General features: G+C 39.9%; 1 protein-coding gene across 1 annotated transcript in view; it reads left to right on the forward strand.

Moving 5' to 3' along the window:
* Positions 1-23,473, forward strand: part of PLCB4 (phospholipase C beta 4) — a 419,094-nt gene that overhangs the window by 339,038 nt on the left and 56,583 nt on the right. The window contains exons 18-25 of the mRNA XM_060120154.1: positions 1,895-1,985; positions 3,928-4,023; positions 8,799-8,899; positions 11,006-11,041; positions 13,108-13,249; positions 13,885-13,969; positions 14,306-14,430; positions 16,318-16,369. Coding sequence (XP_059976137.1) covers positions 1,895-1,985; positions 3,928-4,023; positions 8,799-8,899; positions 11,006-11,041; positions 13,108-13,249; positions 13,885-13,969; positions 14,306-14,430; positions 16,318-16,369 — 728 coding nt within the window. The remainder of the gene's footprint in view (positions 1-1,894; positions 1,986-3,927; positions 4,024-8,798; positions 8,900-11,005; positions 11,042-13,107; positions 13,250-13,884; positions 13,970-14,305; positions 14,431-16,317; positions 16,370-23,473) is intronic.

Below are 23,473 nucleotides of genomic sequence, written 5' to 3' on the forward strand. Positions count from 1 at the left end.
TGTTTTGTATACAGTCATTTCAGAGAGTCCATCAGATTTTTACCAGGATCCATAACCCCCACGTGGTTAAGATCCACTCTCACAAGATGTTGGGAGTAACAAGAAAGCTACTGGAGTGAAAGAAAGTATGAAACACTCTACAGTAGTGAAATATTTTGCCCCACTGTTGACAAGCTGCTGATAGGCCCAAACACGGTAGCCCGAAGCAGCAATAGATCATCACCATGACTAAAGGGAGAAGGTGCTCTGTGCTACCTGGGAACACATCAGGTAGTTTAACAGTGAGTTTTGCAGAAGTACATCTTTGGGAACTGAAAAAAATATAAGAGGATATTTGCAGCTTGCTGAAGCTTTGGCTGCAGGGGCCCCATCCACATCCTGGCAGTTCTTCCTGCTTCCCTGCACACCGGCCTGATCTCCACTGCTAGCACCTGCAGCTGCCGCCTGGGGGGATGCTCTGGTCCCTGGAGCTCTGCCCACACAGGAAAGTCAGGCCAGAAGTACCAGAGAATTACCACCCCCCCGCCCTGTGTTTCCTCATTCCTCAGGTGGGATGACTCCAGGCCCATGGTCCCCACTGTCCCCCCAAGTTCCCCAGCAGGATCATGCTCCCATCCACAGTGACAACTTGCCTGATAGCACACCCTTCATTGGCTGCCTGTCTTCTTTTCCTCACTTTCTTACTCCTCTGCTGGAGTTCCCTGGAGCTGCCCCCCAGATAAATTACTGGTACTTTCCTCTTTGTCTCAGACTGATTCTAAGGGAACCTAAACTAAGGAACATCCCTGCTTTATTTTATTTTATTTTATTTTTTACCTAGGCCCTTTGTTTGTTTTATTTTCTTTGTTAGACTAAGGTGCTGGCTTTTACGGAAAGATCTCTGCATTCTCTGTGATGTGCACATACATGAGAGGTTATGGGAAGTACAGGCAATATAAATGAGATTAAGATCTGAACTACAGAACTTTCAGTCCTGGAAGGAGGGCACAGGATACAAATGTAAAACCTTAACTAAAACAGATGGCCTTTAGTGTGGTGAATATTTATTGCCAATATCCAGGTGCAGAAGAGATCACTGGGAGTGGACTGGTTACAGCAGGCTTCCCCAAAGGAGCAGAATTTCGGCAGAGAGTTTCATTTGAGTCAGGACTGACATAGGAAGGCACAGTGCCTTGCGTGTACAAATAGTATAAAAATTAGTCTGGAAAATGAGTGGACACGTGGAAGGGTAGGTGGGTATACAGATGGATGGTGGGGGGATGGGAAATGGATGACTGGATATAACACAGTTCTGTGGATCATAAGTAATCGAATAAAGGAACATCCCCTTTGCAGACATTAATCCAAGCCAATGAAACCATAGTAGAGTCTAGATTTCAATAATTAGGACCACTTCCTTCTTAATTCTCTTACTGAACCCACAAAGCCACAATCCCAAGCATTGAAAATGGATCACCCTACTGAGCAGACCAGCTTACTGCACAGCCCAACACTTGGCGGGGTGGGGGGCGCTCAGGAGCCTCTTGACTTTGCCTGGGAGAGTACCTCTGACCCCAGCTGACCCCATCGCCTCTTGTATATTACCAGGTACTTAAAAGGGGCAAGGTCTGGGGTTGAGCTGGACCCCTTTCCCCAAGACCACTGTAGGTCAGACCCCACTCCCTGGGGAAGGTGGAGCAGCTCTGCAAACCTCTAGAGACCCAAGTTTGCTGTCTTAGTGTAAGGCAAAGCTCAGGCTAGTTTGGGTTGCGGAATAAAAGTATAAAACTATGCAGACTGCCATCTAGTGGGTGTTGGTTGTGTAACTCACAGGCCTTCTGCTCATTCTGGGCTGGGAATGAGAAGGGAGAAGTGCGACCCTGTCGTGAATTCAGCCTTTTCTCTTTGTCTCTAGCTGGAACCAGGCAGGTCTTTGCCATCCCCAAATGACCTCAAAAGAAAAATACTCATCAAAAATAAAAGGCTGAAACCTGAGGTTGAAAAAAGTAAGTCAAATATGCTCATCTATGGCAGAAGCATATGTATGTTGCATGTTGAGACAATTCAGCTATCTAGAATGAAATATACTTTAACACCACGGATTGGGGAGGAAGCAGGTCTAGTGGTGATGTTCTATATACTGTGCAGAGCAAAGTTGCCACATTTTTATTCAAGTTTAGGTTCCACATCAACCCCTTCCTCCAGTGGGAAAACATATTCATATATTCATAGATCAGAATTTGGAGGAGTCCCAAGGAGAGATGAGAAGAAAGCAAAAGAAGCATTTTAGAATTTGTCAAGATATAAGGAACTAACACTTTATCATTTTATACACTCTGAAGCCTCCTTTAAAAGCTTCCCTTTGCACTTTTCCCTGTGATATATACATATCTAGGGATCCTAGGTAATACACGAGTGTGAATGTGTGTGTGGTCGGGGGATGGGGGGAAATGATTTTATCTAGACATTGCCCCCACTGGGTTTCCTTTGAAAATATTTTCTTCCAACAAATCTCTTAGTTCAGTAAATGAATAGCATCAAATATTGGTATGATTGCATTGTGGATTTCCCCTTGGTTATTCTAAATTAAAAAATTTTAACTATTTTAGCTCCAGTTTATTTTTATTGCAAAAGCAATAATGCTATAGGAAAATGAAAACAGCAAAGAAAAATATAATAAAATAGCACTAAATTATGTATTTTACACACATATACACGTATTAGAGACACATGTACACATGTACATATACACGCATTTTTAACAAAACTGAGATCATGTTAAATATACTGACGTTTAGTCATTTTTAATTCAACCAATGAAGTATACTCATATCCAGTAGGATATAAATCTACATACTAATTTTAATTCTTATGTAGAATTTTTTTTGATTCTAGTGTATGAAACACTCTACAGAATTTGTTATGTGGCATATAGTGTAATTTAAACAGATCCAAGTTGATGGATTTTCATTGCTATGAAAACAACAATGGTAAACATGTTTGGCTGTTCATTTTGTACATTTATGCAGCCTTCTCCTTGGTACAATTAGAGTTGGCTGGCCAGAGCATGTACACATTTTATATCATATGTATCTTGTTATACTGACTTTCAGAAAAGTTGTACCAGCTTATACCCTCACTATAATATATGAAGAGTGCCTGTTTCCCAGCGATATTCTTTTTTTTTTTTTTGGCTGCATTGGGTCTTTGGTGTTACGCTCGGGCTTTCTCTAGTTGCGGCGAGCAGGGGCTATTCTTCATTGCAGTGCGTGGGCTTCTCATTGTGGTGGCTTCTCTTGTTGAGGAGCACAGGCTCTAGGTGCGTGGGCTTCAGTAGTTGCAGCACGTGGGCTCAGTAGTTGTGGCGCATAGGCCTAGCTGCTCCACAGCATGTGGGATCTTCCCAGACCAGGGCTCAAACCCGTGTCCCCTGCATCGGCAGGCGGATTCTTAACCATGGCGCCACCAGGGAAGCCCCCCAACAATGTTCTTAATGCTGGCTGTTAGGCATCTTTTATATGTGTTCACAACTAATAAAAGAAAAATATTTTTTCTTGAAGCTTTTTCAGTCTCTATTCTGTCACTTCACCATAACAGTCCATAAACCTTGCTCTGTGCCAGATGCTCCAAATTCTGGGCTTTTGTTATCAAGCTTCAAATCCTTCACAGGAACTGAGCTGTGACTTCTCAACCTGGTGACCAGGATATGAGGCATTTCCCTCACGTTCCAATAGTGGCTCAGTGTATATAGATAATAGGGTTGTTGTACTTGCCTTAAGGACTCAAGGCCACCAGGACCGGGGAGACAGTGTCCATGGATGAGCCTCAGGAGCCTTGACAATAGGTTTTCCTTCCCTTTTCATTTCCTTCTCCATGTTGATCTTCAAGCCTATTTTATAAGTGATCCAACACCATCTCCATCTCCTTCTTGTTTATTTTTAATAACAGAACAGCTTGAAGCTTTGAAAAGTATGATGGAAGCAGGAGAATCCGCTGCTCCAGTGAACATCTTAGAGGATGACAATGAAGAGGAAATAGAAAGTGGTGAGTTGGATTTTTTAAATTTACACATCACAAAAAAATACTTTTTAAAATAAGAAATACATGAATTTGTCTCAGTGGACCCTTTTATATAACACAACATTCTAATTCCTAATAGTCAGGTACATGTGCCAACCTTAATCTTTTGGTATTTTGTGGTATTTTTCCAAATAATATGACTTAGAATTTACCTGCACACTAGATTTTAGTAGCTTAGTCATCTCCTTTCCTGCTGTGTATTCAGCTATTCAGCAGAAACTCACAGCCAGAGAATCCTTGAAGCACTTGCTGTAGAAGGCCGGGCTTGGAATTAAAAGAACATTTCTGCAGTTCTCTCCCGTAAACAAAACCTGAACATCAGTGCTGTTACTGATGACAACAGTAAGGCGAGTTAAAAGGGAAGGAACCTGGATAGAGACCCTCAGTAAATGCTTGGTTTGTGTGCACTTATAGTGAACTAGAATCTCAAAGCCAGAATTAAACTTTCAAGTTCAAATTCCTTCAAATAACCAGCTCACCAGAATTGCCTATATCTATATCTATATTTACAGGTAGGTAATTTTTGCAAAGGCAGCCTTGCTCAAAATATTTTAATATTTGTTATTAGCTTCTATTTTTACTTTGGCCATATAACCACAACCATAATCTTTGGTTTTACATAGGTCATTTGAAAGGTTTGGAATGATTTTAGAAAATTATTTGTTCATTATATATCATGAGAATTGATTAACAAAATGACATGAGAGTTGATTAACAGAATAGTTTGGACATGCATTGAGTGTCTATTGGTTAGTGCCTTGAATTTAGATAGTGCCTTGGGGCTAAGTAATTTAGAAACACTTGTAGAAACTCTGTTTTTCATATAAACATCTGAAATAGAAGAGTAGATTTTAGGAAAGTTTGACATTATAGGTAAAAACCTAAAAGCTGTGAGAATCAACTAATCGTATTCACAACCCCTTAATAGAGACTCCTGACTATGGAAGAGACTTTACGAATGATTTATGTTGCCTGGGAACATGACTTACTTCCATATGTTTTATACGTCAGGGAGGGTCTGGGAGGCCAGAGATACCTGGCAGTATTTAATCAATGCCTGTTGTGGTTATCTATTACTGTGTAACAAACCACCCCGAAACACTTTATTATTATCTCTCCTAGTTCTGTGGGTCACCTGGGCTCAGGTTAAGGGCTCTTCCTTTGGTTTCTCACGCGGTTGCTGGCAGATGACATCGGGGGCTAGAGTCATCTGAAGGTTCCACTGGGCCGGGTGTCTTGAGATGGCTCACTCATGGCTTACGGTTGATGCTGGCTGGCTTTTGGGAGCTCAGTTGACACAAGCACCCCCATGTGGCCTCCACAAGTGGCTTGGGCTTTTCACAGCATGGTGGCCAAGCTCCTTGACAGAGCATCCTGAGAGCCAGTGCTCCAACAGGCAAAAAACAGAAGCTGCTAAACTGTTTAAGAGCTGTGCTTGGAACTGGCACATCATCACTTCCTCTATACTTTATTCATCCAAGCAGTCTTAGTTAGGACCCACCCACATTCCAGGGGGTGGGTGAGAGGCAAGATCACATTGTAGAAGAATCAGTGGGAAGCTGGTATTATTGCAGCTGTCTTTGGAAAATACAGTCTGCCACATTGCTTATTATGTTATTTCACAGTTTTTACAAATAATAAACCCAAACAAGATTTAAGAATAAAATCTTGAAAGGAATATACCAAGTTGGCCAAGAAGTTCGTTCAGGTTTTTCCATAACATCCTATGGAAATTTGGCCAACCCAGTATTTCAAAAGATCAATAAAATAATTCTAAAATTTGAAAGTCTGAATATTATATAAAAACTGTCCCTTAACTTAGGTTAAGTTTCATAGATGATAATCAAACACATGTAAGGTGTTACTAGATACTCTAATCCAGAAAAACAAACTGAAGAATAATGGAATACATTAAGAAAAATCATAATAATAATAACTACGATTTTTGTACCAACTGTGGATTAGGTACTTTACATCAATTCCTCATCTAATCTTTATGCAGCCAAAGAAATAAGTATTATTATACTAATTTTTCAGATGAGGAAACTGAAGCTTAGAGTGGTAACATATGTTACATGCAATCCCACAGCTGGTGAGCAATGCCACTAAGATTCAATCCCAGAATTGCCTTGAGACCAGGGTCAAGACCTTCTGTACCTTACAATATTGTCCTTCTAATATATAGGAATATAAAGAGAACATAAATATGCAAAATCATTGGTAAAAATATTTTTCTTTATAAAAAGGAGAAAAAATATAAATGATGTGAGTCAAAAATGTGAAGTTTCCTGAACACACAAACATTAATCTAAAATGAGGGGCCAGCAGAATTCCACTTACTGTCCTTAAGGGTACTTTCCCAACGTTTATGCAAATGCTAATTATTCCTATATGCAAAATAAATTTGCCTCTAGGGATTCCCATGTTATTCCAAAATGTTTGAGATAAAATTTTGTTTATTCTAACAGAAATATATGGGTTCATCTGCACCTGAATTTCTCTCTAAGGCCATAGAGGTTTCTGCTATACCAGTTACATATGTGAGTCTCACGTTTCCTCAGTCATACTTGACTTCAGCTCTGGTCAACCAGTTGGCTGTAATTACCCTGCTATCACAGTATGATCCTACTATACCTGAATGACTAGAGTCTCTCATTTAAATACTTCAACACAGCAGGCAAGAGGAAACCAAGCATAGTTAAAGAGGGCAGGCCTGCCTGGAGGCTGTAGAAAATAGAAAAGGCTCTCAGTCAGTGGAAGTGTGTGCCCAGTCATTAGGCTGGATGTAGATTCAGACAGTGGGGAATAGCAACATTGTGTGTGGTTGTGGGTGTGTCTATGCATACATACACACTCAGGAGATGCTAACCTTTAGTCATACAACCCTTTTAAAACAGTTACTAAGTCTCTCCCCCTTCTATGGGGTATACCCCTGGAAATTCAAGTAGTTTATATCTGGCTAAGCAGGTTAGACTAGACATAAAATTGAAATTCAGTAGTGATGGTGGGAGGTTTCAAAATCTTGGTTACAGACTGTAGGTCACGAAAACCCAGTGTCACATTAAGAGCATTGGGCTAAGAAGCCCGAGAAATCTAGGTTCATATTCTAACTCTGTGACCTCAGACAAGTCAAATCATATCTGTGAATCTATTTCCTTTAAATGGAGACACTGGACTAGATTCTTTTAAGACCTCTTTCAGCTTCTCAAATCCTTTTTTCTTGCCCAAGGCCTATATGACCTACTTTAAAAAAAAAATCATCTGCCTCCAGAATATCCCCTCATCAGAATATCAGTTCCAGAAGAGGAGGGTGTCTGACTCGTTTCCCTTACCTTTATCCCTTCCCTGGAATAGCACTTTGCAAAAAGCAATCTAAAATTCTGAATCTAAGACACCGTCAGTTGAAAGGCATTACTATTTTACTGACTAAGAAAGAAAACTGCTTCCAAGTGAATCGTAAAATGCCATCGATTAAAGGATACATTGCCATATTAGATATATTACAATGCGGGGAAAAATGCACCTTAGAATCGGTGAAAGTTTTTCATTTACTCCTGTTCTTGAATTCTCCTTTCCACCTTTTAAACATACTTAAAACAATGTCTAATTCTTATGGGTCTGTTCACCTCCCTCAGAAATATTTTCATTTTTTTTTTTTTAATAGTAAAGGTCCCTCATGCCCAGTATAGTGACAGTGTGGATTTGTGTTGGCCTTGTCCTGTGGCCTGTGGGTGTCTCCTGATCCTTGCTAGTTTTTAGGCAAATTCCTGGGAGCCCCTGCAGGATGGACATCATGGGAATACAGATCTCACACCAGCATGTGCCTAATTTTCCAACGGGCAATCCTATTTCCACCTACAGCCTTGGGTGGTTACCAGGGTTCTTGTAATTTCCTGGACTGATGGGCTGGGCGATGGCATCTGTGTCTCCCTATATAGCCAGGCCAGGCTCCTGGGTCACCAGCTTGACTTAGCACCCACTTCCTGCTCCCTTCCCACCATGAGCCCAAGGAATGATTTCAGAGTCTTTTAAACTGCAGCCAGATTTGGCAAATGATTTACGGGAGCAGTAAGTCCTTCCAAGCTCTATCTTTTTTACATCACACCACTCCCGGCCACAAGTCATTATGCCCATAAAATTCAAGTGGACATTTTTGACTCTTTTTCAGAATTATCAAATGTACTTTTCTTCTCTTGTATTTTTTTTCTTTCCTCTGGGTGTCATAGAGGAACAAAATACCCTGTTATGAGTCATAGATCTTCCTGAGGTGTTTGAGGCTTTAATTTTTAAGGTTAGTATACTGGAATGGAAGTAATCATTCACTTAAGAATTAAGCATCAATCATGTAAAAACCATGCTAACAATGATTTACTGTGTAACACAAGAACAATATTTGATATCTTGTAATAACCTATAATGGAAAATAATCAGAAAATATATATATATATAATGAATCACTTTGCTATACACCTGAAACTAACACAATATAAATCAGCTCTATTCAATTTAAAAAGTCATGCTAGATGCAGGAGAAGTAACAAGATATGTTCCTTGACCTTGAGTAGGTAAGAGTTTAGTGAGAGTTTTATTTGAAAAATAATTGCTTATTTAAATGTTCCCATTTTTGTTTAGCTTCCTTCCTCTCTAAAAGTGCTTATATTTTACCCAAGATTATGGAGGAGGCTTGAACCCTTGGTGGTAAGTTGGCTTCATGGATTTTCCTTTTGTCTTTCACACAGCTGAGCAAGAGGAAGAAGCTCACCCTGAATACAAATATGGAAATGAACTTTCTGCAGATGACTTGGGTCACAAGGAAGCTATTGCCAATAGTGTTAAGAAGGTCAGACTCTTGGTTCCCTTTGCTTACATGACTTGCAAGAGGTAGCAGCTGTTAGTTATAGCATTTCAGAAATGTGAGAGCCACAAGAGAATAAGTAGCCTGTAATTCCCCTTCTCAATTGGGTGACCACAATCAATACCGAACTCGAGGCATGCACAATACTAAGTTAGAAAGGACATTTAAGTGACTCATTAGTCGTGCACAGTGTTGACCCCTACCTCTTTGGCCCATGTCCTTCAGATGTTTTTATTTATTGCATTATTATAGGTGAGCTGGGAGAAAACAACAGCACCCCAGCAGCAAAGGTTAACCTATTCAAATCATCAGGAAAATGACCCCGATCACCCCAGCAAGCCCTCATTAGAAAACCAGTCCTACTCGTTGATATCTCATCTCCCTCTTAATGTAGAATAAGCCTAAAAATGTTTTCATCCATCCAACCATTCAGCCAAAGAAATAGTAACTGTGTACCCACTATGTGCCAGGCACTTTCTAGACCATAACAACCCAGAAGGGTCAAAACACACTTGGCTTCTGCTCTCATGGAGCTGATAGGCTGATGGGAGTTTATTGGAAGGGGGTGGGAAACAGACAACAAACAAATAAATTTATATGATTACAATTTGTGATAGGTGCTATTACAAAACTAAGGGTGAGTGCTCAGATGGAAAAAAAAGAGGCGGAGAGAATAAAACGAGGAAATGAGAACCCAAAGGATAAAGAGGAACAGGCCATGCACAAGAATAGAGGTGTTGCTTTGCCCAGAGAGGGACCACAGCAGTAGCAACAACAAAGGCAGGGTGAACAGAGTGGGTTGAGTGAGAGGTCGAGTGAAACAAGATGAGATTAGACAGGCAGGTGGAACTGGAGGATGAAGGGTGTGATGGGGGGCATGGTGAGAAACTCAAATGTTAATTTAAGTGAAATGTGAAGCCACTGAAAAAGTTTAAAGAAACGGAGCAGTGTAGCCCCCACATAATTACCTTTGTGTGTGGGGTAGTGATGTGTGTGTGTGTGTGTGTGTGTGCACACACGCACTGAGAACATTTGAGATCTGCTCTCTTAGCACCTTTTGAATATACAATACAGTCTTCCTAACTGTAGTCACCATGCTGTACGTGAGAGCCCCGGAACTTATTCCTTTTATAACTGGAAGTTTGTACCCTTTGATCAACATCTCACTTCCCCCACCTGCTATCCCCTGGCAAAGTGGTTGATTTTTTTTAATACTATTGAGTGATTGAGTAAGAAGATGCAAGCGTCACTGGCCAAGGAGTCATTGGTGACCTTGAAAAAAGGAGTCTCAGTGTGGAGGTTGGGACCCCTGTAGCAGACAGATGTGAGTGAGGAGACACTACACTTTTGGGCAGTTTTGCTATAAAGGGGAGCTGGTGGCTAAAGGGAACCCGAGGAGTCCAGGGAGTATTATTTTTAGGATGAATGAATCTGGAGTGATAAATGAATTCCTGGATGTGAGTGGGATCATGGTGACGTGAGGATGTGGTCTTTGATGGGAGCAGCGATACTTGATCATTAAGACAGAGGATGAAGATGCGGGTAGGTGTATGCCTTAGGTGCTAAGGAAATGGAAGCAAATTTGTCTGCCGAACAAAGCCAAGGGAATACTGCCATTACCCCTACCTTTTCCAATATAGAGAATTGCAGCTACTTTCAGACTAATAGATGCCTACTAAGACTCAGTGCTTACCTTTAGGCTGCCTTTATCAACACAAGACATGAGTGTTGAATAGCTGAAGAGTGACCCTTTACATACCAGAGGTGTTGGCCACATCGATGAGTTCCCAAGCCCCATCACTAAATCATGTACTAAATTACCATAAGGAAGCATCAAAATAGGCAAAGACTATCAATAAAGAAGGGAGATACGCATTAAGATGAGCTTTTATGGTGTGAAAGAGAGCTATGCCATGATATCTTTTCAGTTCTCACTTTATCTATGGCTTTATGTTACCAGTAATTTCCCATCTTAGCAAATAGAATAACAAGTGTACCTGAATTTATTTAAATATCTACATATGTATGGCTAGTAAATTTGGAATTTTGCCCTTTAGAGAGGTAAATTATTTTTATCTTTCTCTAATTTAGGCTTCAGATGACCTTGAACATGAAAACAACAAAAAGGTAACAAAATAATATCATTGTACATTTTGTTTTCATTATAAGACACCGTACATGGGCCTCTAATATTGAGCATTTTGTACCAAGTGTTGTTAGTCTATCTTCCCCCACCCACTGCCTCATGAAATACCAGACTGTTTATAGGTATTATAGGTATAATATTTACATGCTCAATGCATCTACATATGAGTCTTCCAAAGAAAGAATTCATCACAGTGGTGAAATGATTATATCCTGATAAAATCACAAAACAGAGGGAAGGCAAATAAGGTGATTTTCCTAAAAATAAGTGTTTAGTGCAATTAGGCATTTTCATAGTTGGAATTTGAGATTTCATTCCTAGAATAAGAGTACATAATCATCAACACACTGAATTTTAAAATAAGAATGACCTATAGGTCAACCAATTCATATTATAGTAAAATGGGAAGGGGATCTTGGTTCTGACTCTATTGACATTCTGAAAACTTGTCAATTTCACATTGTACACATTCTAGGAGTTTTATCTAACATTATTCGACGTTGATTTTATTGTAAGGAAAGTAAAGTTACATTTTTAGTTTCTTTTATCCTCTTCACGGTTCATGATATCAAAGTGGTCTTTTTTAGTCAATGTATGTGGTTTATTATAGTAGTGAGATGCAAAAATTTACCTTGTCATTTGATTCCCACACTTCAGAGCTTCAGAAAATACTATCTTGTTGTGTATGGGTTCTTATCTTATTTGGAGTAAAACCCTATCTTCTTACTGTCTAAATATTGTTTGGAATAATTCTTGTTAAGTCTGATCTCGGTCTTCCCCCAAGATATTTGTGAAATTCTCTCCTACTAGAATTTCGTGAGGTATTGGGGTCGACAAAGGACAGGTTGACCTGTGATCACTGATATTTATTAGCTAAGTAGCTGTGACCAAGTTATTTTAATCTTTAAGGACTCAGTCGTCTCATGTGGTCAGTGGGGCAGACTCTAATCCTTGCTACACATGATGACTGACAGTAGCGAGGTTGTCATGCAGGGACTCAGGCCAGTACCTAGCTTATGGTACGGTGTTACTTATTATCATTAAACACACAAGAAAGGAATTAGACATGCCTCTGCCCTTATCTGGGGAGTCAGGACATATGAAAAATTTATTTTAAAAAAATCCCAAGTTACATTCTTTGATTATTTATCTCAGACTTTTACTGGTGCAATCAGTTTGATTGATCTAGAATGTTAAGTTATCAGATAAACAAATGACCTGACTATTTTTTTAACCAATGAATTGATTCATGTGAGTCAGCAGTTCATTCCTCAGTATCAATCTCAACTAAATGTTGATCGCTTTTGAAAGCGTTATTTTTGTTGTTGATTTTGTTGCTTTTGTTCTGATTTACTACGAAACAAACTGCAATAAGTTGTTTCTCTTTGCCTCTATGCAAAACAATGTAGTTTTAATAGGTCCTGTATAGTGGGTTCTCACATTAGTTTAAGAATAAGCATTTTTTTAAATACCATAAACCATTTATGTATGTGGCTTGGTTTCCAAAGCAGTGTTAAACAAAGTGTGGTTCCCCTGACCACCCATATCATTAACGTTTGGGAACTAGTTAGAAATGCCAATTATTGGACCTCACCCCAGACTCACTTTATCAGAACTCTGAGAGTGGGTCCCCGGAATCTGTGATTTAACAAGCCTAGATTTATACTAAAATTGAAGGACCACTGTTTTTGACGTTATGCCAGAACTTGTGAAATTATGAATGATAATACCTGCTATACATATTTCATAGCATTGCTCTGAACTTCAGTATAGTTTCCAGAATAAAGTCCTTTGAAAATCTAAAAAATGTCCTCCAAATGTAAGGTAAACTTCATATTTTACTATTATCTCCATTTGCATTATTTGGAGCTACAGTGGACATTAACTTTTAATGTTATCCTTTAGTTAGGATAACTGAAGAAGAAAGAAGTCTTTATCTTTCAATCTGTGTGTGGTGGAAATTATTGCTAGTGGGGCAGTCTGAAGCATAAATCTGAGAGTCCTGCTGAAGTCACTGACGTGCATATTCCCTTTGTTGTGCTCGTAGGGCCTGGTAACTATAGAAGATGAGCAGGCATGGATGGCATCTTATAAATATGTAGGTGCTACCACTAATATCCATCCATATTTGTCCACAATGATCAACTATGCACAGCCCGTAAAGTTTCAAGGTTTCCATGTGGCTGAAGGTAACACCAAAGGTTAAATGTTATTGCCTTTTTTGTCTGCTTTTCTTACATTATGCTGTGAGCTATGATCTGACTTGCTGCCATTTTCTTTTCTGGGCACATGGACTGTTCCATCTCACCTTATTTTCATTGCATAGACCACATAGTGACATGTCCTTGGTATGTGGGGGCCTTGTGTTGTCATTCCCTACCTCGTCCACGAGGTGGCTCTGACAGACTATGGATTTGGTAGCAATCCAAGAGTTTAGCCTCTTACATTAGATATACTTTTATAAGACTGCTTTCTGTCGAAAGCTGGTCTCCAAAAACGTATCAAGTATTTTCAGACTTTTCATAATTATTTCTGGACTGGAGAAGCTATCATCCTCATTGGAAATACATATTTCAGGGGTGGCTGTGAATGGCACTTGGTATACACGTAATTGGTTTAATGACTCCAAATTTAATTCATCACACTTTTCTTAAGTCAGCCATCTCCATCCACAGGATGTTAATGAAATTAGGAGCTACTGATATAGTAAGGAAACATCTGCCTCTAAGTCCTCATGATTCAGGGTGTAATTATATTTATCGCTTGTCTTTCTGGGAGGGTTTGATGGCAGGGTTTCTAAGTGCATCTTTGCTTTCCTTTACAGAACGCAATATTCATTATAACATGTCTTCTTTTAATGAGTCAGTTGGTCTAGGCTACTTGAAGACACATGCGATTGAATTTGTGAAGTATCCTTATGTATTAAGTGGAATAAGGTGGTTGGTGAACTTTGGGTTTGGCAAGAATCTCTAAAATAGAAAAATGGCTAATATATTTTTGTGCTTGTAGAACTAGTAAAATAATGTATGTGAAAGACCACAGCAGCTGGGAAAACCTGCCCAAATGTGGATTGTTTTTATAATCCACATGGTGAACTGTGGTTTTTCTCTTAAGCATCCTTTATACATGTGAAATTTGTTCTCTGTTGTCATATGTGTGGCATTGTTGATCTAGATCTTCATTGTTTTAGCTCTTTGTCACTGCCGGAATACTCTTTTTGCCGTTTTCCTTAATATGTTACACAGTTATAACAAACGGCAAATGAGTCGCATTTACCCCAAGGGAGGCCGAGTCGATTCCAGTAATTACATGCCTCAGATTTTCTGGAACGCTGGCTGCCAGATGGTTTCGCTGAACTATCAAACCCCAGGTAGGAACTGATGTCCAGTGACCTCAAATTCCACAAGAATGCTTTGACAGGACATTGCCAACAGTTGCCATCAGTTGGCTGTGGGCATTTTTTTCATGGAAGCAGACATATGGCAACACAATGTGTTGTTGTATTTATAGAAGGGTGAGAAATTAAAAATGCAAACTAGAGCAATAAAACAATGGTAGAAGATAATAGATTTTGATTTCAATTGAATATCCTTTTGGAAATGCCATGACTAATCTGCTGAACATTGTCCCTTTTTCCAAAATATGTCTAATTTTTCTTTTTTTTTGGATCAAAGTTACCTTCTTGTCCAGAGACAGAATGAAGTGAGAAATATTTGAGCATTTTTGTACAGTAACTATGACTCATTTCTCCTTGGGAAATTACCCTTCCCACTGTTAACATTCAGCAGATCAGCAAAATAGTGGCATCTCACCATAAAAGTGCAGAATATTATAGAGTAGATTCTGCTAAAATGGTGTTTAAGGAGTTCTATACCCTTAGAGGTACTAATGTATAACTTGTTCCTCCAAAGTGTATTCTGAGGCAAGTTTCCAGTATATAATCTTTTTTTTTTTTTCCCTGCAAGGAGAGCAGTCAATTTTTGTGAATGCATAAACAAAATTTGTAAAGTTTTCAAAGTTTGCTTAAGGGCCTAGGATTGCAATTAAAAATAGAAAAATAATAGTCTCTAGTTACTCACCTAAAACAGGTGCGAAATATGCCGCAAAACGTGTTCACTTTCTGTGGTTAATGCCACAGCATGGTCCTTAATACTGGTTAAAAAAACAAACAAACAAAAAAAAACACCTTTCTTGTTCTGTTCTTTGCTCTATGATGGTACCTCCCATGTTTCCCCATTTGGGGGGGGACACTTTCTTTTTCAAGTCCATCCACCATATTTTGTGAATCTCAATCCACATTGAGCCCTACGATCTGTACTGATCGAAAGGTCCTATGACTTTCATCCCTTTGGCATGAATGTGACCTGACTGTGTTTCCCAACCCTTGGTGATGCTGCCTTAGTGATCAGGAGCTGGATTCAGATTTCTGCTCAGCATCCCTATCAGTGCTCACTCTGCTAAACTATGACCAGGTACCAGCACAACCCTGGAGTGTTTCTAACAGAGACAAAGTAAGATTCAAAGGCACTGCTGATTTTACTTACTTAAAAAGGGGTCAACTTTCATTCTTTGTTGTCAGTGACTCTGTTATATGGATTAAATGATCCAAAAGCAGCTTATGATCTAGGTCAGCTTATGTTGTATTCTATAATGTTAGGTTTAATCACAGCACTTTGAGAAGAAAAAAAAATTTATCAGCTGCCCATTTCTTTTGCTGATGAAAAGAAAGAAGATTGTGTTTGCCTGCAAGAGAAAAACTATAAGCCATGCCCTGCCATTAGACCCCACTAGAAAAATTCTCCTGAAGTCACCTTAAGTCAATTTTTACATGATACTTACCTAGTTTATTTTTTATTTTAATCGAGTTTTATATTCACATGACCCTACTGGGTATGTCCAGAGTACCCTTCCTCTGGAGTGGTAAGGCACATCTCCTCTAACTATATATCACCTTGGACATCTGTACTCTCAACACTAATTCAACAGTCATATGACACATATATTGAATCCAAATTTTAAAGCATTGCCAACATGATCTCTATGAACACAGATTTTTTTTGTTTAGTTTAAACACAAGGTCATTTCAACATGGAAGAGAGAGTTGTATGCCTTAAACAGACCCAGAAGTACCTTGTGGTGTTAAAAAGAGACCTTTCAGCCAGGGGTCAGTATCTGATTTCCATTGTTTGAAATCACCCCATCAAGATCTTCTTTGTCCGAGGAGACGAGATGCTAAATTATTTTTGTCTCTTAACAGATTTAGCGATGCAATTGAATCAGGGAAAATTTGAGTATAATGGATCGTGCGGGTAAGTAATGTGATTTAAACTGTAGTCACTGTGTTCCACACTCCATACTACAGCTGTAATGAAACCGTGTCATTTTTAATTAGGAGCTGCTGAATTTAAGCTGGGTTTGAGGGATGGAATAGAAACAAATGAAATCCACAGGTAAATTACATCTGCAACATACATTCTTCACAGGACCCCTGTTTAAGCAGGTTAAAAAAAATTAACGACTAGTTAAGCAGTTTATTATACACACTCTAGAGTTTAGTGCTCTCACTTTATTTTTTTTTTATTTTTATTTTTTTGTTTGTTTTTTGGGTATTTTTTTATTTTTTTTATTTTTATTAGTTTCTGCTTTATAACAAAGTGAATCAGTCATACATATACATCTGTTCCCACATCCCTTCCCTCATGCATCTCCCTCCCTCCCACCCTCCCCATCCCACCCCTCCAGGCGGTCACAAAGCACCGAGCTGATCTCCCTGTGCTCTGCGGCTGGTAAGCTGTGACAAAGCGAAAGAGAGGCATGGACATATATACACTACCAAACATAAGGTAGATAGATCGTGGGAAGCAGCGGCAGAGTGCTCTCACTTTAAATTCAATAGCGGAGGTTTTTATAGCTAGGACAGATAATGAATCTGCTCATTTGGACATCAGTGGTAGACAAAGACATTAAATATGTGTATTTTACGTACGACCTATAGAGGAATGAAGTTGATTTAATATATAATGAAGTCCTAGGTGTCAAGTGGAATTTATTTCAGCTAGGAAGAAGGCTTTGTCCTCTCTTGATGGACATGTTTTGCATGTCTTGTAAATAACGGTTACCAAAAAATGACACTATAAATGTTGTTCCAGTTACTTAAATAGAGCTCCCTAAAATCTGAAAACCAAGTAGTGAAATAGGAAATGTTCATTTCATTGAAACACTGAAAGGTTAAATGAAAATATGAAGTTAACATTCTATACATATGAAAAAAAACTGTGTGGCCATTTTTTTTTTCTCCATGCAAATGTCCCCAAGCAGCACTGCAGGTAAATAATCACAAACCACTGCCCAGAGACCTCTAGACTAATCCAATAGAGTACCGTCTCATCCCACCATGCTACTGTCAAGATGTCCGTGACCACCCTGGTTGGATATTTAATTTCCATCACTAAAAACAGTCAAGATAAAATTTTCAGCAAGTATGGGTTCAAAATGCCCACTCCCACCTCCTCCTGCCCGCCAGTTCACCTACACCCACGGGTGACAACCCTGTTACCCAAATCAGGATATAGCAGCTTACAGGATATTTGCCTCTACTGTGTATTTTGAAAGAAATAAAAACTGTACACTTTAAACTAATACAGTGTTATATTTCAATTATATCTCAATAAAACAGGGAGGCAAAGAAAATTACGGGTCAGAAGAAAAGAGCTAAATACACATTTCAGAGTTTTGTTTTTTTTTTTTTTTTAAGCTACTTTGTTATTTAGCGCAGAGCATTCAGAACCAGGAGATTGTGTAGGTAAATTGATGGGTGGACCCCCAGTGGAGGCTTAGGCAATGAGACCCCAGGGGCAGCTGTGGTGCAGGGGGTAAAAGCCCTCGGCTCCAGCCTGACCCGGGTTTGAGTCCTGGGTGTGCCACATGCTGTTGTTGCCCTCGGCAAGTGTGTTAGACCCTAAACCTCAATTTCCGGCTGATAAAATGAAGCCGGTAACACCTGCCACCCTGGGTTTGCTGTGACAGCTCAGTGGGTTTGAACTGAGTCTATTTGAAGTATTTCATGAACTGCAGATTTCTGTGAAAAAGTGAGGTTGCAAAAAAGCTTAAGCCCGTATGACCAATCACAGGCAGGAATCACACAAGATTAAATGAGCCGTCTGCTCACAACAGACTTGTAAGGAGCCCAAGAGACAGCCCTCATGGTTCACAGCTGGTTGTGCTCACTCCCTGAACCTTCCTGTGGCTCACGGATGCCAAAGGAGCTTTTCCTTTCACCTCAGCCGTCTGATGGCTTGTCCTGCCCTGACACGGGGAGGGGAGTTGTTTCCACGTAAAAAGGGTCTCAGTGTTACTGAGCCAAACTTGGGTCTGCTCGCACACACGCAGTAACGTCCGTCTACTGACACCACGTTGTGGTGAAAGAAAGTGCAGCGTTTACTGTAAGACCCTATACAGGGAGAACGGGTGGCTAGTGCTCTAAAACCCCTGAACTCCCTGAAGGGTTTCAGCAAAGCATTTTTAAAGGCCAGATGATGGGCGGGGGGAGGGTGTCACAGGGCACACACGATTGGGCTTGTGCACAGTTCTCTGATTGGTTGACGGTGAAGTAACAAGGCAGTGTCACAGGGGTTCACATTATCAATCCTTAGGCTCCAGGAGGTCTGGGGCCACGTGCAAGTAATTAATTTCTTCCCTTTGGTGGTGGTTTTAGCATCTGAAAAACTCAGGAAATATGCATCAGACACTGTTATCTAGGTACTTCAGAGAGGAGCTAAGGCAGAGGATGTAGCAGAGAAGTCTGTCCCAGGAAGGCCCCACAGGGTCCTGCTCTGTTACACCAACAGGAGGTCTACGCCTGCACTATGTTTCTTTCCAGGAGTTTCCGATTTGCCATAGTTCACATGCTCAATGTCTCACCTTCCACACCATTGAGTATTTTAAAATATGTTCATGAGCAAGGACAGTGCTACCTTAGCCTGAATTCTGTGCTCATGTGTTTGAGGTGATGTGACCAAAAGGTCAAGTCCCATCAGGGGGACTAAAAGCTCTGACTGTTCCTTGGGGGAAGCCTGACTACAAGAGACGTTAACAGTGTTGTTCAGTCTCGTGTCCCCCTGCCTATTCCCTTTTCCCCACACCCAGCCTGGAGGAAGAGGTTGTCGCCAACAGGGCAGAGAGAGACAATCTTTCTCACGAGTGTGCTGTGCCCCTGAGGAGTCATAGCTGGTGAAGATGGGCCAGCCACTGAGCAAGGGCATCTGAGGCACCCAGTGGCTTTCACTGCACTACGCTTGTCATTCTCCTGCCCACCTGCAGGGACTTTTAAAAAATGCTTGTGGATTGAGTTACTGGTAGCAAGGTGGATGGACCTAGAGTCTGTCATACAGAGTGAAGTAAGTCATAAAGAGAAAAACAAGTACCGTATGCTAACACCTATATATGGAATCTAAAAAAAAAAAAAAAAAATGGTCATGAAGAACCTAGGGGCAAGATGGGAAGAACGCAGACGTAGAGAAGGGACTTGAGGACACGGGGAGGGGGAAGGGTAAGCTGGGACAAAGTGAGAGAGTGGCATGGACATATATACACTACCAAATGTAAAATAGATAGCTAGCGGGAAGCAGCCACATAGCACAGGGAAATCAGATTGGTGCTTTGTGACCACCTAGAGGGGTGGGATCGGGAGGGTAGGAGGGACATGCAAGAGGGAAGAGATATGGGGATATATGTATATGTATAGTTGATCCACTTTGTTAAACAGCAGAAACTAACATACCATTGTAAAGCAATTATACTCCAATAAAGATGTTAAAAAAATAAAAATAAATAATAAATTAAAAAATCCTTGTGGGCTGTGTCTGAGGGCTGTGTTTCTGTACAGAGACTTTCTGTGCCTTTTAGGCCTGCAGTGGCACAAACCCCACCCCCATAAAGCCAGGGCTTCAGCTCCTGCTTCCCCATCGATGCCCAGGGCCCCTGGACCTACACAGCCTCCAGGTCTGTGAGTGACAGTCTCTGCCTCCTTAGGCCCGAAATTGACACTCGTTCAAGACAAGCTGGCTAAGTGTACCCCCAAGCCAGGGATCCTGTCAGACTTCTGTAGCCAAATCCAGCCTCTGTATCCTGACACCAAATTAAATCTCGAGACGGAGTTTTGGGTGAAGTAGAAAAGAGTAGCTTTATTGCTTTGCCAGGCAAAGGGGGCCACATTGGGCTAATGCCCTCAAAATTGTGTGTCCTAACCCAGAGGGGGTAGTGAGGAGTTTTATAGAAATGGTTCAAAGAGGGTGTGATCAGCTCGTGGATATTCTTCTGATTGGTTGGTGGTGAGGTAATTGGGAGTCAGCATCATCAACCTCTTGGTTCCAACCGGTCTGGGGTCTGGTACTTGTGGGCAGCATACAGTTAACGTCTCCCAACTAGTGGGGGTTCAGTAACTGCAAACCAGCTCAAAGATATTGTTTTGTGTATCCCTTGCGAGAGGACCAGGACCTTGCCCCAAGGCTGCACTATTGTTTCTTGACTGTTCTTCCTTGGTCTCTGCATTTCCTCCCTTCCCTGATTAGCAACTGTTTGAACCTGCTCATTGGAACTCAGGGAAGGTGGTGGTGGCTGAATGAAGCCTATTTCCTACAAACAAAAAATGGGGGGATACAGACAGGCTTTTGTGTCCAGGAGCCCCAGAGGGTCCTGCTCGGTATCACTTCTACACAGTCTATTTTATTTTTTAAATATATAAATGAACTGCCAACTTTGGAGAATCAGACTTGGATTTCTTGCCATTTCCTTCTGACATTTTTTATTTTGGATCATGCTTTCACAGATTAGTTTTCTTCTAAGCAGGTCTGAGAGCAGCAGGGAATGTGGAAGAATGTTTTCGGTACTGAAACATCATCAATATGACATTTCTCTGTTTTTGCTGAGAAGGGGCTCCTGACCCTTCAGAAATGACTGAGAGGCACCACAGGAAGTCCTGAATCTCTACAGCCACTGCCCTAGGAGATTCTGGACTGGACGTAGGACTACAGTCCTTTATGGACCCCGAGTCCCACCTTTCGCAGAAGGCAGATTCCTTCATTTCACACAACTGGAATCCAAATGCTGCCTCCATGTGAAAGCTAGAGCCATGATCCATGACCTCGCCTCACAGCTGATGTCTGATGCTTGGCCAGGCAAAGCTAGTAGGCTTCCCTTGGAGAAGTGTGTGTAGAATTGTATTCACTCATTTACTTCCCATCCTAAGTCTTGAGTTTTTGCTGTGTCATCATATTTTCCAAGGGTTAAGAGTTGCCACAAAAAAAAGGTCCAAATCAAAGCTCTATTAACATAGAAAACAATATCTTCTATGCAGAGACCTGGTATTGATATATTAATATTATGAGTTGCATTCTATTGGAGACAGGTGAATGTTCAATGTCATCTTTAATATTTGAACTATTCTATAAACTCTCTATATCCTTTATTTAAAAGTCAGTGTTGTCCTCGGGTTTTTTATTGATTATTTTATCCAAGTGGAATGTGAGCTTGTTTTTTAACACTTTTTTATTCAGACTTTGAAGATAGCAAAGAATGGCAACTTTGTCAAAACCAAAAAACATGACTTTAAACTTTCCTTTAAGGAAAAATATTATGCCTTGGGATTCCTTTTTTGGTTGTATTTTAAAAGATAGTAATAAATTTGACATCATCTAGAGTTGAAACTAGTGAAAGTTATACTCCTAAGGAATATGAAAGATTTGATCCCAAATTGTGATTCTTTTACTTCTAAAAGCAAACCTAGAGTTTTGAAGAAAGTGCTTTTATTTTCCTTTATATACTGATCGCATTGGTGTGGAATTTTCTTATCTATGGTTATAGCCATTCCTAACAAAAAAATATTTCTTTTAGAGAGATGAAGTTCTTTAACAGAAGTTTCAGGAAAGTTATGGAATCTAGCCAAGGTGTGATTCTGTGACCATACCCAGTGGGGATAAAGGGCAGACAGTGCTGGAGATCAATTTTAAAACATTTTAGTCATACTAAAAAGAAAACTCATACCCTTTAGCTGTCACCTTCCAACATCCCCTGCCCCCATCCCATCATTAAGCAACTACTAATCTACACACTGTCACTATATTTTTGCCTGTTCTGCACATTTCATGTAAATGGCTTCATATAATATGTGACCTTTTTATGACTGTCTTGTTTCACTTAGCAAAATGGTTTCAAGGTTCACCTATGTTGTAGTGTGTATCAGTACTTTATTTCTTTTTATTGCTGAATAATTTTCCATTATATGGATATACCTCATATTGTATATCCATTCATCTTTTGATGGACACTTGGATGGTTTCTATCTTTTGGTTATTACAAATAATGCCACTATGAACATTCATGTACAAGTTTCTGTATGGACAGATGTTTTCACTTCTCTTGGGGGTGTATACCTAAGAGTAGAATCGCTGGGTCATATGGTAACTCTATGTTTAACTATTTGAGAAACTACAGACTGTTTTCCAAAGTGGCTGCATCATTTTACATTCCCACCAGCAATGTCGTATGAAGGCTCCAATTTCTCCATCTCCTCGTCCGTAGTTACTATTATCTGACTTTTTAAAATTGTAGCCAACCTAGTGTGTGTGCAGTGGTATCTTATTATGGTACTGGTTTGCGTTTCTCTGATGATTCATGATATTAAGCATCTTTTCAAGTGCTTGCCAGCCATTTGTATATTTTATTTGTAGAACTGTCTATTCAAATCATTTGCCCATTTTTTAACTGGGTTATTTGTTCTTCATATATTTTAGATACAAGCCTCTTATCAGGTAAATGATTTGCAAATATTTTCCTCATTCTATGACTAGTCTTTTCACTTTCTTGAGAGTGTTCTTTGAAGTGTAAAAGTTTTTATGATGAAGTGAAGTTTATGTATTGGTATTTTTGCTCGTTGCTTGTGCTTTTGGTGTTATGTCTAAGAATCCATTGTCAAATTCCAAGTCACAAAGATTTATCCCTAAGTCTTCTTCTAAGAGTTTTATAGTTATAGCTTTTACTTTTAGGTCTTTGATCCATTTTGAGTTAATTTTTGTTTATGATGTGAAAGAAGGGACTAATTTTATTCTTTTGCATGTGGCTATCCAGTTGTCCTAGCACCATTTGTTTAAAGACTGTTCTTTCCCTCACTGACTAGTCTTGGCATCCTTGTCAAAAATCAGTTGAGCATAGATATGAATTTATTTTTGGACTCCCAATTCTATCTCATTGATTTATATATCTATCTTTTTGCCAGTACCAAGATGCTTAGGTTATTGTTGATTTGTAGAAAGTTTTGAAATTGAGAAGTATGAGACCTCCTACTTTGTTCTTCTTTATCAAGAATGTTTGGGAAATTCTTGGTCCTTGAGTTTACAATAGAATTTTAGGATCAACTT

The sequence above is a fragment of the Mesoplodon densirostris genome, chromosome 16 (assembly GCF_025265405.1).
Source record: "Mesoplodon densirostris isolate mMesDen1 chromosome 16, mMesDen1 primary haplotype, whole genome shotgun sequence".
Lineage (NCBI taxonomy): Eukaryota > Metazoa > Chordata > Mammalia > Artiodactyla > Ziphiidae > Mesoplodon > Mesoplodon densirostris.